General features: G+C 37.1%; 1 protein-coding gene across 1 annotated transcript in view; it reads left to right on the top strand.

The window, feature by feature from the left end:
- Positions 1-15,094, top strand: part of LOC150098313 (uncharacterized) — a 571,066-nt gene that overhangs the window by 456,171 nt on the left and 99,801 nt on the right. Inside the window, exon 18 of the mRNA XM_090405143.1 lies at positions 4,382-4,426. Within this exon, the coding sequence (XP_090261269.1) occupies positions 4,382-4,426 (45 nt within the window). The remainder of the gene's footprint in view (positions 1-4,381; positions 4,427-15,094) is intronic.

The following is a 15,094-nucleotide window of genomic DNA, read 5'->3' as shown; positions in this document are numbered from 1 at the left end:
GTATATTTGAAAGGAGAACTCTTTTTTAAGAAAATACATTATTATTATGGGCAACTCCAAGAAGTCCTTAGACTCATAAAGACTAAAATTTTATACACAAAGTATAAATTTTTGCCAAATATTATTATTTGACACATCCAGGGAGTCGAAAGACTCATCAAGGGAGGGCATCTACTCATCATCATCATCAAATTCCTGCCATGTACCCTCAAGGGGTGTACAGGATATGACAGTACTACATGAAAAAATTACATCATTTACTATCTACAATTTTCCTCCAAATCAGTCTGTTACTTGTCAAGACTACAACATTATCAGATCTTATATTTCTATCCTCTAAGGCACTTTGTACCGTATCAGTCCACCTATATCTTGGTCTTCCTCTGGGTCGTTTTCCTGCCAACCTGGCAGAGAACACTTGTTCTGCTAATCTTTCCTCACCCATTCTATTTAAGTGACCATACCACCTGAGATTAGCTCTGCTAACGCATTCCTGGATGCTGACAATGTCAAGTTCTTTCCTAATATCCTCATTTTTAATATGATATTGCCATTGATGCCATCTGTTCACGCCTCTAATCTTTCTCAGGACTCTCATATCTGTGGTCTCTAGTCTTTGGTCAATTGTTTTACTTCTGACCCAGCTCTCAGATCCATAAGTTAAAACTAGTTTGAACACTGTCTTGTATACAGCTAATTTAGTGTTTCAACTAATTTCTCTTTTATTCCATATGAATTTATTCAATTGACTTCCCACCATACCAGCTTTGCTGATTCTGTTGTCTATTTCTATATTTAATTTACCATCTTCAGTAAAAATCGTGCCTAAGTAGCTGAAATGTTTTACTTGTTCCACAGGTTCTCCATTCACAACACAGTTGACATTTTCAATGATTCTGCCTATTTTCATTGTCCTTGTCTTTTTATTGCTGACCTTCATACCGTATCTATTACAACAGCTATTCAATTTAGTCAGAGAATCTTGCAGACTTGTAGCGGATTTATTTAGAAGTATAACATCATCCGCATAAAGCAAAGAGCTGACATTAACATCTCCAATTTTGATATCAGGTGTAATTCCACTTTCCTTCATAATGTGATCCATATAGATAATGAATAACAGAGGGGATAATGTACATCCTTGTCTCACACCAGATTTAACATTAAACCATCTTCCTGTACTTCCTTCAATTCTAACTGCTGACTTACAACTCAAATAAAGACTAAGTATTGCTTCATATAATGCCCCATTGACACCATATAACTGCAGCGTATTGAATAGCTTCTCTCTTGGCACCTTGTCATATGCCTTTTCCAAATCGACAAAACTTAAATACAGATCTCTGTTATATTCCCATGCTTTCTCGACTATTTGTCATAAAGTGAAGATCTGATCCTGACAGCTTCTATTTGGCCTGAATCCAGCTTGTTCTTCACCACGTTTTCATTACACAATTCTTCTCAACCGTTTCTCAAGTATACTTGCATAGATCTTGCCAGGAACACTCAATACAGAAATACCTCTGTAATTCTCACATTCAGTTTTATTTCTCTTTTTATACATGGGTACTATGAGAGCTCTACTCCAATCATCGGGAATTCGTCCCTTTGTCCAGGCTTTATGAACTATGCAGTGCAGCCACTGTAAGACTTTCATACCACCATACTTCAGCATTTCTGGTCGAATATCATCTACTCCTGCTGCCTTTCCACATTTCAAGCCTTTAATGGCTTTTTCTACTTCAAGTATGGATATGTATTCCTGACTGGATGCCTGGTCAGTGTTTTTTATCACTGTGCTGTCATCACTGCTTGTTTCATTTAGCAGTTTTTCAAAATATTTACTCCATACTTCAAGGATATCTTTTTCTCCCATTTTCATTTCACCTTTATCATCTCTAACTCCTTTTACAGCACTCTTTCCTCCATTCCTAAGCTTCTTCAACAACCTCCAGAATATTTTGCCACCTTCTTGATATTTATTTTCTATATTCTTGCCAAAGTCCTCCCATGACTTTTGTTTAGCTAGTTTTACACACTGTTTAGCTTTCTTACATTTGTCTCTGTATTCTGTAAGAGTAAAAGCTGACTTATTTGCCAGGAACTTTTGATATGCTTTCTTCTTTTACTTCACTGCCTCTTTAACTTCCTGTGTCCACCAGGGAGTTCTGATTTTTTTATCCTTGCACACAACCTCACCACATGCCTCTCTGGCAGAATCAATCAATGTTTTCTTCAGAGTTTGCCACTGAATCTCCAAGGTTTGATTCCTGTTCTCACACTCTTTCATTTTCTTTTCAATAATCTTTCTGTATTTTAGTCTACAGCTCACATCTGAGAGCTGTTCAACTTTTATTCGCTTTAAAACTTTCTTACATGTTATTCTTTTCAATATGAAATTCAAAAGAATTTCATATTGAAATCCTGCTTAAGACTAAATAGTGATCACTTCCAATTTCAAATCCTCTGTACACCCTGGTGTCCTGCACCAGGAAGAAAACATTACTGTCAACAATAACATAGTCAATGAGACTTTTCTTATTCCTATCCTCTTCTCTCCATGTGAATTTGTGCACATTTTTATGTTGAAACATGGTATTAGTAATAACCAGTCCATGTCCTGAGCAGAAATCCAACAGATATTTGCCATTATTATTAGCTTTGCTCTTTTCACCAAATTTTCCCAAAATATTTTTGTATGTCTCGCAATCATTTCCTACTCTGCTATTTAGATCCCCAACAAGGACCAACTTTTCCTTTTTCATTGTGTCAGTTGCTTTTTCTAAAGCGTCAAAAAATTCCTCCACTTCTACCTTAGTAGAACCTTCTGTGGGACCATAGGCACAAATAAGTCTCATTGTCCAATTCCCCATTCTCATATTTGCCCACATTACTCTACTTGAGACTGACTGCCATTCAAGAAGATTAGCCTCGTATTTTGTGTTGAATACTATGGCTACTCCTTCTTTTCCTTGATTGTCATTGCCTGAATATAACATTTTGTATTTATTGCTCAGAAAGATCTCACCAGTTTTGGTCTTTTTTGTTTCAGTCACCCCTATTATGTCGATCTGGTACTTATCTAATTCCTCTGCTAGCTCCATTTCTTTGCCATTCAGGCGTTTTACGTTGATAGTAACGATCTTTAACTCTGGTGATGTTGAGTTGGGGTTTGTTTTCAGATTTGTTCCAGTAGTTGACTTTTCGCTATTCCCCCTGGTTCCCTGGCGAAAACAACGGGGGCCTTGTTTAACCGGGCGACGCCACAGCCGCATGAAATTTTGTCATGTTGTACCATCATTTTTTATTTTGGTTTAACCAATAAGAATACAATTTGGTCGGCTAAATCCCAAATTGCCAGCCCATCCTCTTTCGTTCAGTATCAAAGTAGATACCCAACAGGGTGCACCATGAGAAGGTGAGGATTGGTCCGAAGCCCTGGTCGGTTCTCTGCATTCCTTTAATGGCTATGTGGAGGTCTCCTCTCAGTTATACAGCTTTGACCCTTAAGCACCCCTGGTGCTTAACTTAAGGGTCAAATATTATTACTTGACACATCCAGGGAGTTGAAAGACTCATCAAGGGAGGGCATCTACTCTACAACTCTTTATCTCTGCCACCCACTGCAATGAACCACATCAACGCCATCTACTGCCCACCACTAGTATTTTTACAGACAATCACAAGCATCCAAGCCCACAGCAGGATTCAAACCTGCAGCCTTTTGTTTGGCTCGCGAATATGCTAACCACTCAGCCAACCAGGCTGAAATCAATGCCAGTAGCACCCAGGGTTCCCTGGTGGTCACCTTCCAAGTACTAACTGGGATTAGATTTTGTTTAACTTCAGTGATCAGACGAAAACTGGTGCTTTCAAACCAATCTGGCCGCAATAAAATGTTATTTTAGGTGCTTATGGAAAATTTAGTGTGTGCTGCAAGATGGTTTAAAGGGGTTTTATTGAGAATTAACAGTAGGGCTATAATTGCAGTCTTAAAAGAAAATCAAACAAAAAATTAGAAAATCTTGAAAAAAGATGATCCTATTAAACACCAAATTAATCATTATAATTTAGTGTTTAAGAGAATAGGATCAAAAATTGTAAATTTGCCACACATATAGTTTACCATGCAATTTAACTAAAATGTTATCACTGTACAGAATGAAATTCGCAGAATTCAAAAGCTATCATAAGTTGCTTAAGTTATAATAGTTATTTGACAACCATAAAAGAAAAAAAAATTAAAGAGAAGATTTAGTTTTAATTTTTTATAACTTATTATATGGTAAAAATATAATATTTACACAATTCATCTAATGATATTATTTTGTATATCATTTTGAGATGTTCATGTTATACAGATAACAATTCATAATTTTAGGGTATTCCTGGTTCAGAGGGAGCAAATGGACCTAAAGGAAAAGAGGTTAGTTATTGGTTTAAACGTTTATTATTATTATTATCATAATTTCCTACCTCAACAGAGTTAGTGACACATGATGAAGTATTAAATTACTCTCCATATAGTTAATCTCCTTTCCAGTCCTGAAAATAGTTCAGGTGCAAACTTGTTTGCTTACACTTCAATAAAGGATTAAACCAAGTATATAATTTCTTGGTATCTTTACTTTATACTTTCCATATAGTTGATAAATTTTGACAATACTGCATATAATTTTTCATACGTTATTTACTCATTACAGTGATTAATTCCATTAATTCCTGACAATATTCATGTTCTAGCTATTTATTTGATACATAGGAGGAAATTAGCTCTCATAACTATTATTTCAGAGGGTAAATTTTAAAAACCATTCCAGGATCCACCTCAAACTCTCTCTCTCTCTCTCTCTCTCTCTCTTTATGTGTGTGTGCATGTGCATCATCTCTATCTCTCACAACAAAATCCATGTGTTCTACATGCAGAATATAATGAAACCGTGATAATTAAAGCATTATAAAAGCTGATTTCCTTATTTTTATTACAAAACAGATTACATATAAACAGTCATTATTATCATAACACCCTATGTTTTTCTCATTACATCTTTGGTTAGTTTTTCAAAGAACTGATAAATAACAGTTAATTTATTATTATTATTATTATTATCCCAAGACCCCATGGAGTCAAACACTCATCTAGGAGGTCCTTTTGAAATACAACTCATCATACCATGCCTTAAACACCCTCAAATTCTCTGTAGACACCATGTTCTCAGGCAGGGCATTCCAGTCATTCATAACTCTACATGTAAAAAAACCTGCTTCTCACCCCCCCCCATAATCCTCCTTATACAGCTTCCAGGGATGACCTGTGGTTCTCCCCTGATCACGCACCATTTTCTGTAAAACCTCTCCAACATTGATCCTATAACAACCCCTTGTAGGTCTCTATCATATCATCCCTCTTCCTGCTATCCACTAGACTCTGTAAATTGCATTTTCTCAACCTTTCCTCATATTCAACATTCCAGAGATCAGAAACTACCTTAGTCAGTCACTCTGGACCCTTTCCAACATATCTTCATCCATTTGAAAACCAGGTGACCAAATCTGGGCACAGTAGTTTATGTGTGGCCTAATCAAAGCCTTATACAATTCCACAAGAACCTCCTTACTTCTACAAGTTCAGTGTCCTCTGTATCATTTTCAGAATTCTTTGTGTTGTTCTTACAATTTTGGCAACGTGCCCCCTAAATTTCAAATCATTATACACTGTCACTAAAAGATCCATTATTTCCTCCACCTCCAACAATATATATCCACCAAACATAAATTCTACATCCCATCTTTGTTTCCCAAATTTTAAAACCTTACATTCTACAATATTGAACTCGCATTCCCATTTCCATGCCCATTCATTCAATTTATCCAAGTCTTCTTATAAGGCATAACATCATCTATACTCTTCATAGTTTGTCCCAACTTTGCTCCAACCATGTTTCACTTATTCCATCCTTTTTTGGGTGAACAGACTCAATTATTATTATTATTATTATTATTATTATTATTATTATTCAGGCCTCCATGGAGTCAAAAGACTCATCGTGGGAGGTCCTTCCTAAGAAACACAAAGTCTATCACACCACTCCTTAAACTCATTGACCGTTCTCACTTTCACCACTCCATCAGGCAATGCATTCCATGGTTCAACCACCCTCCATGCAAAGAAACCACTCTTCATCCTCTTGCTCACATTTCCTTTCGTAACTTCCAGAGATGGCCCCTTGTCATGACTCCTTCCCGCTGTTCAACCAAGCAAAAGAACTCCCCAGTGTCAACCCTATAACCACCTCTCAACAGTTTAAAAGTTTAAATCATATCACCTCTCCTTTTTCTATTCACTGAACTCTGCAGTCCACATTCCCTCAGCTGATCCTCATAACTATCATTGTAACAGTACTGAAACCATCTTCGTTATCTGCCTTTGTACCCTTTGCACAGTTAATTTATCCCCTTCAAATCCTGGTGACCAAATCTGATCAGGGTCTTATACAATGGAATGATAACTGTTTCATCTCTGCAGGTCAGCGTCCTTCTCATTATTGCAGCAATCCTCTGTGTCACCTTCACCAACTTTGCAATATGTCCCCTAAATTTCAGATTTCTATCAATCGTCAACCCCAGATCTCTTGTCTCCCCTATTTCCTCCAGTATAGCTCCTCCCACAAAGTATGCAGGGTCTCATCGATGTTTCCCAAACCTCAATACCTTACATTTTGCTGCATTAAACTGATGGCTCCCCATTCATTTGCCCATCTATCTAGCTTATTCAAATCCTCTTGCAGGGCTGCCGCATCTGCACTATTACTAATAATCCTTCCTAGCTTCGCATGATCCGCAAACAACTGAATATCCCCTTGCAATCCACTGACAATGTCATTGATATAAAGGTTTAACAATATAAGTTCCAGTACTGAGCCCTGTGGGACCCCAGTTGTAACCTTCTGCCTCCATGATACTGCCCCACCATACACAACTCTCTGATACCTATCGGACAGCCAATCCTGAATCCTGTTGACCAATCTGACATCCAGACCCAGATGCTGCAATTTAAATATCAGCTTATCATGTGGCACCCTGTCAAATGCCTTCACTAAGTCTAAGAAAATGGCAGTATATGCCTTTCCCTCATCTAATGCTCTTGTAACTTTATCATAAAAAGCTAGCATATTGCTAAAATAAAAGCGCCCCTTCACAAATCCATGTTGACTCTCACAGATAACATTACCGCCATCTTTCCAATGCTGTATATGGTCCTTCACTATCCTTCTCTCCAAGATCTTACTAACTACTGATCATACCGAATTGTAAAATCCTTAACACTTAACAGTTTGCATTAATAACACATTCTGGTAATGCATTCCATTCACTGATAATTCCCTGTTTAAAAAATCTACTCCTGACACTCTTCTTCACTACACTCTTACATTACTTCCAGGAATGACCTCTGGTTTTTCCCCTCTCGCCTTCTACTCTTTTCGTAATCTCATCTGGATTAATCCAATAAAATCCTCTCACCAACTTAAATGTCTCTATTAAATCACCTCTTTTCCTCCTATCCACTAAACTCTGCGATCCACATATCCTCAACCTTTCTCTCTCCATTTCAAAAGTCCTGATATTGTCTTAGTCACTCTCCTCTGGAACCTTTCCAGTGTCTCCAGATCATACTGAAAATCAGGTGACCAGATCTGAACACAATAAATAACAGAAAATCTGAGAAAATGTTTTAATTTATATTATAATAATTAATATTTATGTTAATTTTACAATAGCATTATTATAATAATATTTGTAATGTTATTATAATAATGTATATAATGTGTATAACATTATATACATTCAAAAGACGTATTTCGGTGATTACACCACATTTCCCCCACCATTCAGCCACATAAAACACTGAAATAATAGTTCCCGACAAGTTTCGTAAATCGTAGGAGTTACATCTTCAGGGGTAAATAGTACAACTTAAAGTTTAAACAAGAGAATTAACAAATACATATCATAACCGTCTGGCTATTCATAAAACTCAAATAACAGAATGCAGTATAAAACTCAAATAACAGAATGCAGATGAATAGCCAGACGGTTATGACTTGTATTTATTAATTTAAGCTATACTATTTAGGAACCATTATTTCAGTGTTTTACACAACTGAATAATAAAAAAAATGTGGTGTAATCACCGAAATATGTCTTTTGAACCAATTAGCCACAGAAGTTTACGCCTGCAATTATATACATTATTAGCATGTATATAATATTATAATATATATTAAATAACATGTATATAATGTGTGTGTGTTTGGGGGGGGGGTAATATTTATAATTTATAATAACATTATTATCACAGAAGTGTAGCTGTTAACATATAATTATAAGAATTTTGATAACTAATTTGAGTAAATAAATATATATATTATTATCATTATTTTCTTTCAAACATGGTGTCCCATGTTGGAAGTTTTTTTTTTCCACTTGGTTAGACTATAATAAATTTAGTTTAATCCTTCATCCAAGTGCAAGCAAACAAAGCCCGCACCTGAAGCACCTTCAGGACCGAGGCAACTCGTGGTAAAGGAGTATACGTAAATATGACTTCTCCATTGCTTCTGCCTTAGTATCACCACTTCTGGGTCTGGCTCCAACTGATGAGACCTCAAGAAAGGTCGAAACCAGTCTGGGTAGTGGCCCTTCCCATAATGCCTAGCATTATACATGTCTGCAAGGAGATGTGCTTTGCATTATGGGAGATATCAAGACAAGGAGTGATGAGAGCTTGGTCCACCTTTACCACGAGTTGCCTCAGTCCCGAAGACACTTCAGGAGCAAACCTTGTTCGCTCACACTTGGACAAAGGATTAAACTAAATTTATTATGGTGTCCCATAATAAATATAGGTCAACACCAGTCAATAGAAAGAAAGTCTATCATATCATTCCTTAAACTGATCCACAATTAGCACTTTTACCACCCTCTGATGCAATGCATTCTATGCTCCTACCATTCTCCACCCAAAACACTTTCTTCTTATGCTTTTACTCACTACATCCTTTTGTACCTTCTTGGGATGGCCCCCTTGTCCTTGTTCATTCCCCTTGTTTTACCATATGAAAAATCTCCTCAGTGTTAATCTGATAATAACTCTTCAATAGCTTACATGTCCCAATCATATCACTACTTTCTTCTATCTATCAAACTCTCTGCATGCCATTGGTCTATCCTCATAATCAACCCAATAACATTTCTGTTAGCTAGTTGCGTACCCTGTCCAAAGTTACTTCATCACCTTCAAAGCCTGTAGATGAGATCTAAGAGGTGAGAAGTATTGTATACAGAAGGATGTGAAAGAATTATTGGAAGAAGTGAAAAAGAAGAGTGAGAAAGTGAAGTTTGTGAGTCTGCTGCTGTTGCCATGCAGTGATGGAGGTGAACTGAGGGATGAAGATAGCTAATGAATCAATGTGGACTTGAGTTTGATGGATGGAAAGATTTGTACACCTGATGATCTGCATTTCAATGCATTTGTCCAGAGAGAGAGTTTTGTTCACCCAGAGAATGGAAATGTAAAGTCAGAAAAACTAAAGAAATTAGGGTGGATGTAGACAATTATGTGAAGGCACCCATAAAGTGAATGAACAAAAAATGTGGAATCTAATCTCTCAAGCAACAATAACGAATGAGTTAGTTAATTCAGGATGCAAAGTTGGTTGAAGGCTTAAGAGGATGCTACAGTTTCTATAATTAATTCAACTATTTCATTTGCCTTGTTTCTCACACTTCTAGCATTTGTATACAAACACAGTAGCATTCTTAGATCTATAGCTAGTTCCACTGACATCACTTATATGATGTGACTTCTCCATGCTTAACTCGAGCCATTTCTTTTTCTTCGAAGATGAATTCTTATTCATCTTCGAACCTCCCTCAGATCTGACTGTTTTCGTTTCCTCCCATGTTTTGTCTACACATGCATTCACATCCTCTTGGAGCATTTACCTTTCTCATGCTATGGTCCTCTGTCTGCCCTGAGCCTCTCCATTTCCCCTGTCTGTCTTGCACACCTGTTGTCTCATCCTCTATACTTATGCCACTCACTTCTTCATTCACAACCACCTCTTCAATCTCTCCTGTTTTACTCTCCTGTTCTTCCACATTGCTTACCACTTGATTAGATTCATTCTAGAAAGCAGATGTTTCTCTAAGCAACTCACACTGGACAAAGATGTCATTCTGATAGGAATAGAGATCAAAGGGTGTGATATGTTTCATCAGAATAGGAAAGGTAAAAAGGGAGGGGGGGAGTGCTATTGATGCTAGAGAAAGAATTAAGTCCATACAAAGTAGAGATGCAACAGGAAAATAGTGCCGGTGGTTTTGAGGCACATTATGGGTGATTTTAATTATGGCAATATAGACTGGAATGATGAGATAGAAACTGGAAATAAAGAAAATGAGTTTCTCGAATTTTTTAGGGATAACTACCTCAGACAGTATGTAACAGAGGGCACACCAGGATTGAGGGTCTTAGATTTGATCATCTCATCAGAGGATGTAATTATAAATAAGGTGTCAAATCACCCTCCAGTTGGTGAGAGAGTGACAATGAAGTGATTACCTGAATGATTATAGCAGTGTGAGGACCTCTGTAAGAAAAAGCTATATGTGGAACTATAAGGATGGTGATTATGAGGAGCTAAAGAGACAGCTTGCAGGTGTAGCATGGAATAAGGAATTAGCTGGAAAAGAGATCAATGCAGCTTGGAGGATATTCAAAAACTATCTATTAGAAGCAATGTCTGAATATATTCCAAGGGTCTGAAGGTTAAATAAAGTAGGTGAAAATGGATGACTGAAGAGATTAAGCATGCAATACAGAGAAAAAAAGGCATTATAGAGGTAGCATAAGAGAAGTGGTAATAACCAATTACATGAGGATTACAAAGACCAGGCAACGAGGGTGGCTTGGTTGGTAAGGTTAGCAAAAGTAAAGTATGAGCAGTAGTTAGCAAATGAAGCCAAAAAGAATCTAAGGGCGTTCTTTCGATATGTAGCTAGCAAAAAAAAGAATGATTAGGGAAAGATGACATTGATTTTAGAAAATCGTATGACAGCTACTCTGGAAGATATACTGGATATTCTTAATGAACAATCCATAAAGTTCTTTCATTCTTGTGAATGTGACATCATGGAGAGATTAACAGCAATTGATAATGGGGAGGAGAGACTGACTGTAAGTGAGCAAGATGTGTTTGGGGAATTCAATAAACTTGATGTTAATAAGGTTGTGGGACTTGATAATATATTACTACGTATTCTGAAGGAATGTGCCAGGGAGTTGACATCTGCCTTGGCATCTTTTTAATACGACTCTTGCACTGGGTTGAATTCCAAAGGAGTGGAAGTACGGCAAGATTATGCTACTTCATTAGGGAGGTGATAGAACTCAGGCATCAAATCACAGGCCTATCTGTGTGCAGGTGTTGTAGTTAAGTTGTTGGAGAAGCTGGTGAGAACTAGAATCCAGAAGTGGGTTGCCAACAATGGTATTATCTTTGATGGACAGCATGGATTTCTAAAGGGAGGCCATGTTTTAGTAATCTACTTACTTATTACAATAAGGTGGGGCTTCCTTGAACAGAGGAGAGGGATACACAGTAGTATGCTTAGATTTTGCAAAGGCTTTTGTTAGATTACCACATGATAAGTTGATAGTCAAAGTAGAGTGGATAGGGTTTGATATTAGATTAGTGCATTGGATCAGAGGCTGGCTATCTGATAGGTATCAGCAAGTTGTGTATGAGGGGAGCAATATCCAGGAAGAGAAAATCAGTGGTCTGTTTTAAGGCCATTTGCTGATTAAATTGTATGTGAATGATATTGATGAAGAATTGGATGGGGATTTCAGTGTTTCCAGATGATGCAAAGTTGGACGAACTATGAAGAGTAGAAAAGATGTTGTAGCCTTACAAGAAGACTTGAATAAATTGATTGAATGGGGATGTGTGTTCAATATTGCAAAATGTATGGTTTTAAACTTTGGGAAACAAACATGGATTTAGAATTTATGCTTGGTGGGGATATATTGTTGCAGATGGAGAAAAGAAGGGATCTTGGGGTGATAAGGATCTGAAATTTAGGGGACACATTATCAAAAATTGTGAGGACAACACAAAGAATTCTGGGTATGATGTGGAGTACACTGACTTGTAGACATAAGGAGATTCTTGGTCCATTTTATAAGGTTCTGATTAGGCCTCACATGGACTACTGTGCTCAATTTTTTTCACCTGGTTTTCAAAAGGACGAAGATATGTTGGAAATGGTCCAAAAGTGAGTGACTAAGGTAGTTTGTGATCTCTGTAATGTCAAATATGAGGAAAGGTTGAGAAGATGATTTACAGAGTCTAGTGGATAGGAGGAATAGGGGTGATATTATAGAGACCTTCAAGTTAGCAAGGGTTGTTATAGGATCAGTGTTTGAGATGTTTTACAGAAAACCGTGGGATATCAAGGGAGAACCAGAGGTCATCTCCCTAGAAGCTATATAAGGAAGGTGTAAGCAGGGGAGTGTGAAGCAGGTTTTTTTGCATGAGGCAAGTTTATTTAACTTCTTCAAAAAGAATAGAGATCAGCTGGAGAACATATGCAATTAATGACATAATTTACCATCTTTACGATCTTAGTTTCTTGATCATAATTCCAAACCAGTTTGACAATTTACCTCATTCACTAACAATATGTCTTTCAAGAAAACCACTTCTTCTCATGCATGCTTTTCTCTTTCAGAACTTTTACAGTATTCCATACTCATTGCATGATGAATGATCATGGATAACATACTCATTTACCCTTTCCAAATATAAATGTTCTCATGCAAAAACTATTTTCATTGTCCTTCTTTGTACCTTTTATTCTGTTCATTCCAGAGAATAGTATTTCATCAGGATTTCATACATATACAGAAATTAGTTGCTTTAGTTAAAAATTCCTGTCTCTGTAGCTGCTGACTACTTGGTACAGGGAACAAGACATCTTGGTAGTAATAGAAATAAAAGGGTATGATGTTTTTCAACAAGATAGAAGAGAAGAAAAGAGGGGGGGGGAAGTACAGTGCTGCTGATGATAGAAAAGGAGTCATTCCCATTCAACATAGAGATGCAAAAGGGAAATAGTGGCAGTTGTTTGGAGGCAGTATGGTGTGAAATGGAGGTGAATAGAATGAAATGCTTAGTTAGATATTCCTATAGACATGGTAGTGTGGACGGTAATGACCATGAAATGTCTAACCAAATTAGCTAGGTACATAGGGAAAGGGTGATTATTATCATTGATTTTAATTATGGCTATATAGATGAGATGAGAAGATAGCAACTGGAAGTAAAGAAAAGGAATTTCTTGAGTTTTTGAGGAACAACTGTCTCAGACATTATGTAAAACAGGAATACTCAAGGATCAAGAGTCTTGGATGTGATCATCTCATCAGAGGATGTCATTAGTAATGAATTGTCAAATCTCCTTCTACTCTAGTTGGTGAGAGTGACTATCAAGTGATTACCAGGATGGTTGCCAGACATGAGGAAAGGGTATATATGGAACTACAAGGATGGTGATTATGAGAATCTCAGGCAGAAACTTGCAGCTGTAACATGGAATAAGACATTGGGTGGAAAGAAGATCAATGCTGCTTGGGTGCTATTCAAAAACTAGTCTAGTGCAGGGTTTCCCAACCCTATGCCCATGGGCACCATGGTGCCCGTTGACCAATTTGTGTGTGCCCGCCGCTGTTCAATCGTGTGACGTATAGTTTGAAATAATCACGCAACAATTCATGCCATGCTATATGACGCATGCGTTAATGACACATGACGAGTATTAAACGCATACAATGTAAAATAGACGTGCATTCGAAATTGCTCATTCCAGTTTAAGAACTGGAATATCATCATATTCTCCTAATTATGAAGCACTGGCCAATGAAATGCAATGCCAAAGATCACACTAACTTACATATATATATTTAAATTTTTATATAATGTAAACTTTTAAGTAATAAAACGTTTGATTATAATGTAAACTTTGTATGTATTCATTTAACAAACAAATTCAAAAAATTTGCTTGAAAAAATAGATGGTGCCCATCGCCCTATTGGTATTTTAGAATGTGCTCTAGGAAACAAAAAGGTTGGGAACCCCTGGTCTAGTGGAAGCAATGTCTAAATATATTCTGAGGATCAAGAGATTAAAAGGTAGGTGTGAAATGGATGAATGAAGAAATTAAGCATGTTATATATGGGAAAAAGGCATTATGGAGGCAACATAAGAGGAGTGGTAATAATCAACTCCATTAGGAATACAAAGAACAGGTGTGTAACTTGTTTGGTAAGGGTTATACAGTTGAAAAAAAAAATCCTATGGAGGTCTTTATATATGTAGCCAGCAAAAAAAAAAAAAAAAAAAAAAAACAGATTGATCATGGTAGAATGACACTGATTGGAGAAAATGGTATAAGGATAACTGCTGCAGAGGATATAGTTGAGATATTCAATGAACAGTCCATAAAGGTCTTTCACCCTTGTGAATGTGACATCATGGAGTGTTTGTGAGCAGTGGCTGACATGGAGAATATACTGATTGTGAATGAGAAGGAGGAGTAGGTAAATAGGTAATTAAGCAAACTTGATATCAGTAAGGCTGTGGGACTTGGGGATATATGCCAGCCTGGTTTGGCCGAGTGGTCAGCGTATCCACTCTTCAGCCAAAAGGCTGCGGGTTTGAATCCTGCCGTGGGCATGGATGTCTGTGATTGTCTGGAAAATACTAGTGGTGATGATGGGTGGTAGATGGCATTAGTGTGGATGATGATGGTAGTTGCGGTTTGTTGTAGTTGGTGGATTGAGTAGTGGAGACAGAGAGTTGAAGAGTAGGTGCCCTCCCTCGATGAGTCTTTAGACTCCATGGAGGTGTTACGTAATAATAATAATAATATCATCGCATATTTTGAAGGAATGTACCAGGGAGTTGACTTTTCTCTTGATGTATTCATTTAACATGAGTAGTACATTGGGTTGAAGTTCTAAAGGAGTGA

The sequence above is a fragment of the Typopeltis vanoorti genome, chromosome 15, assembly GCF_054136105.1.
Source record: "Typopeltis vanoorti isolate ZY-2024b chromosome 15, IOZ_Tvanoo_1.0, whole genome shotgun sequence".
In the NCBI taxonomy this organism is placed as follows: Eukaryota; Metazoa; Arthropoda; class Arachnida; order Uropygi; family Thelyphonidae; genus Typopeltis; species Typopeltis vanoorti.
The sequence above is the reverse complement of the archived record's forward strand: the minus strand, read 5'-3'. Positions and strand labels throughout refer to the sequence as shown.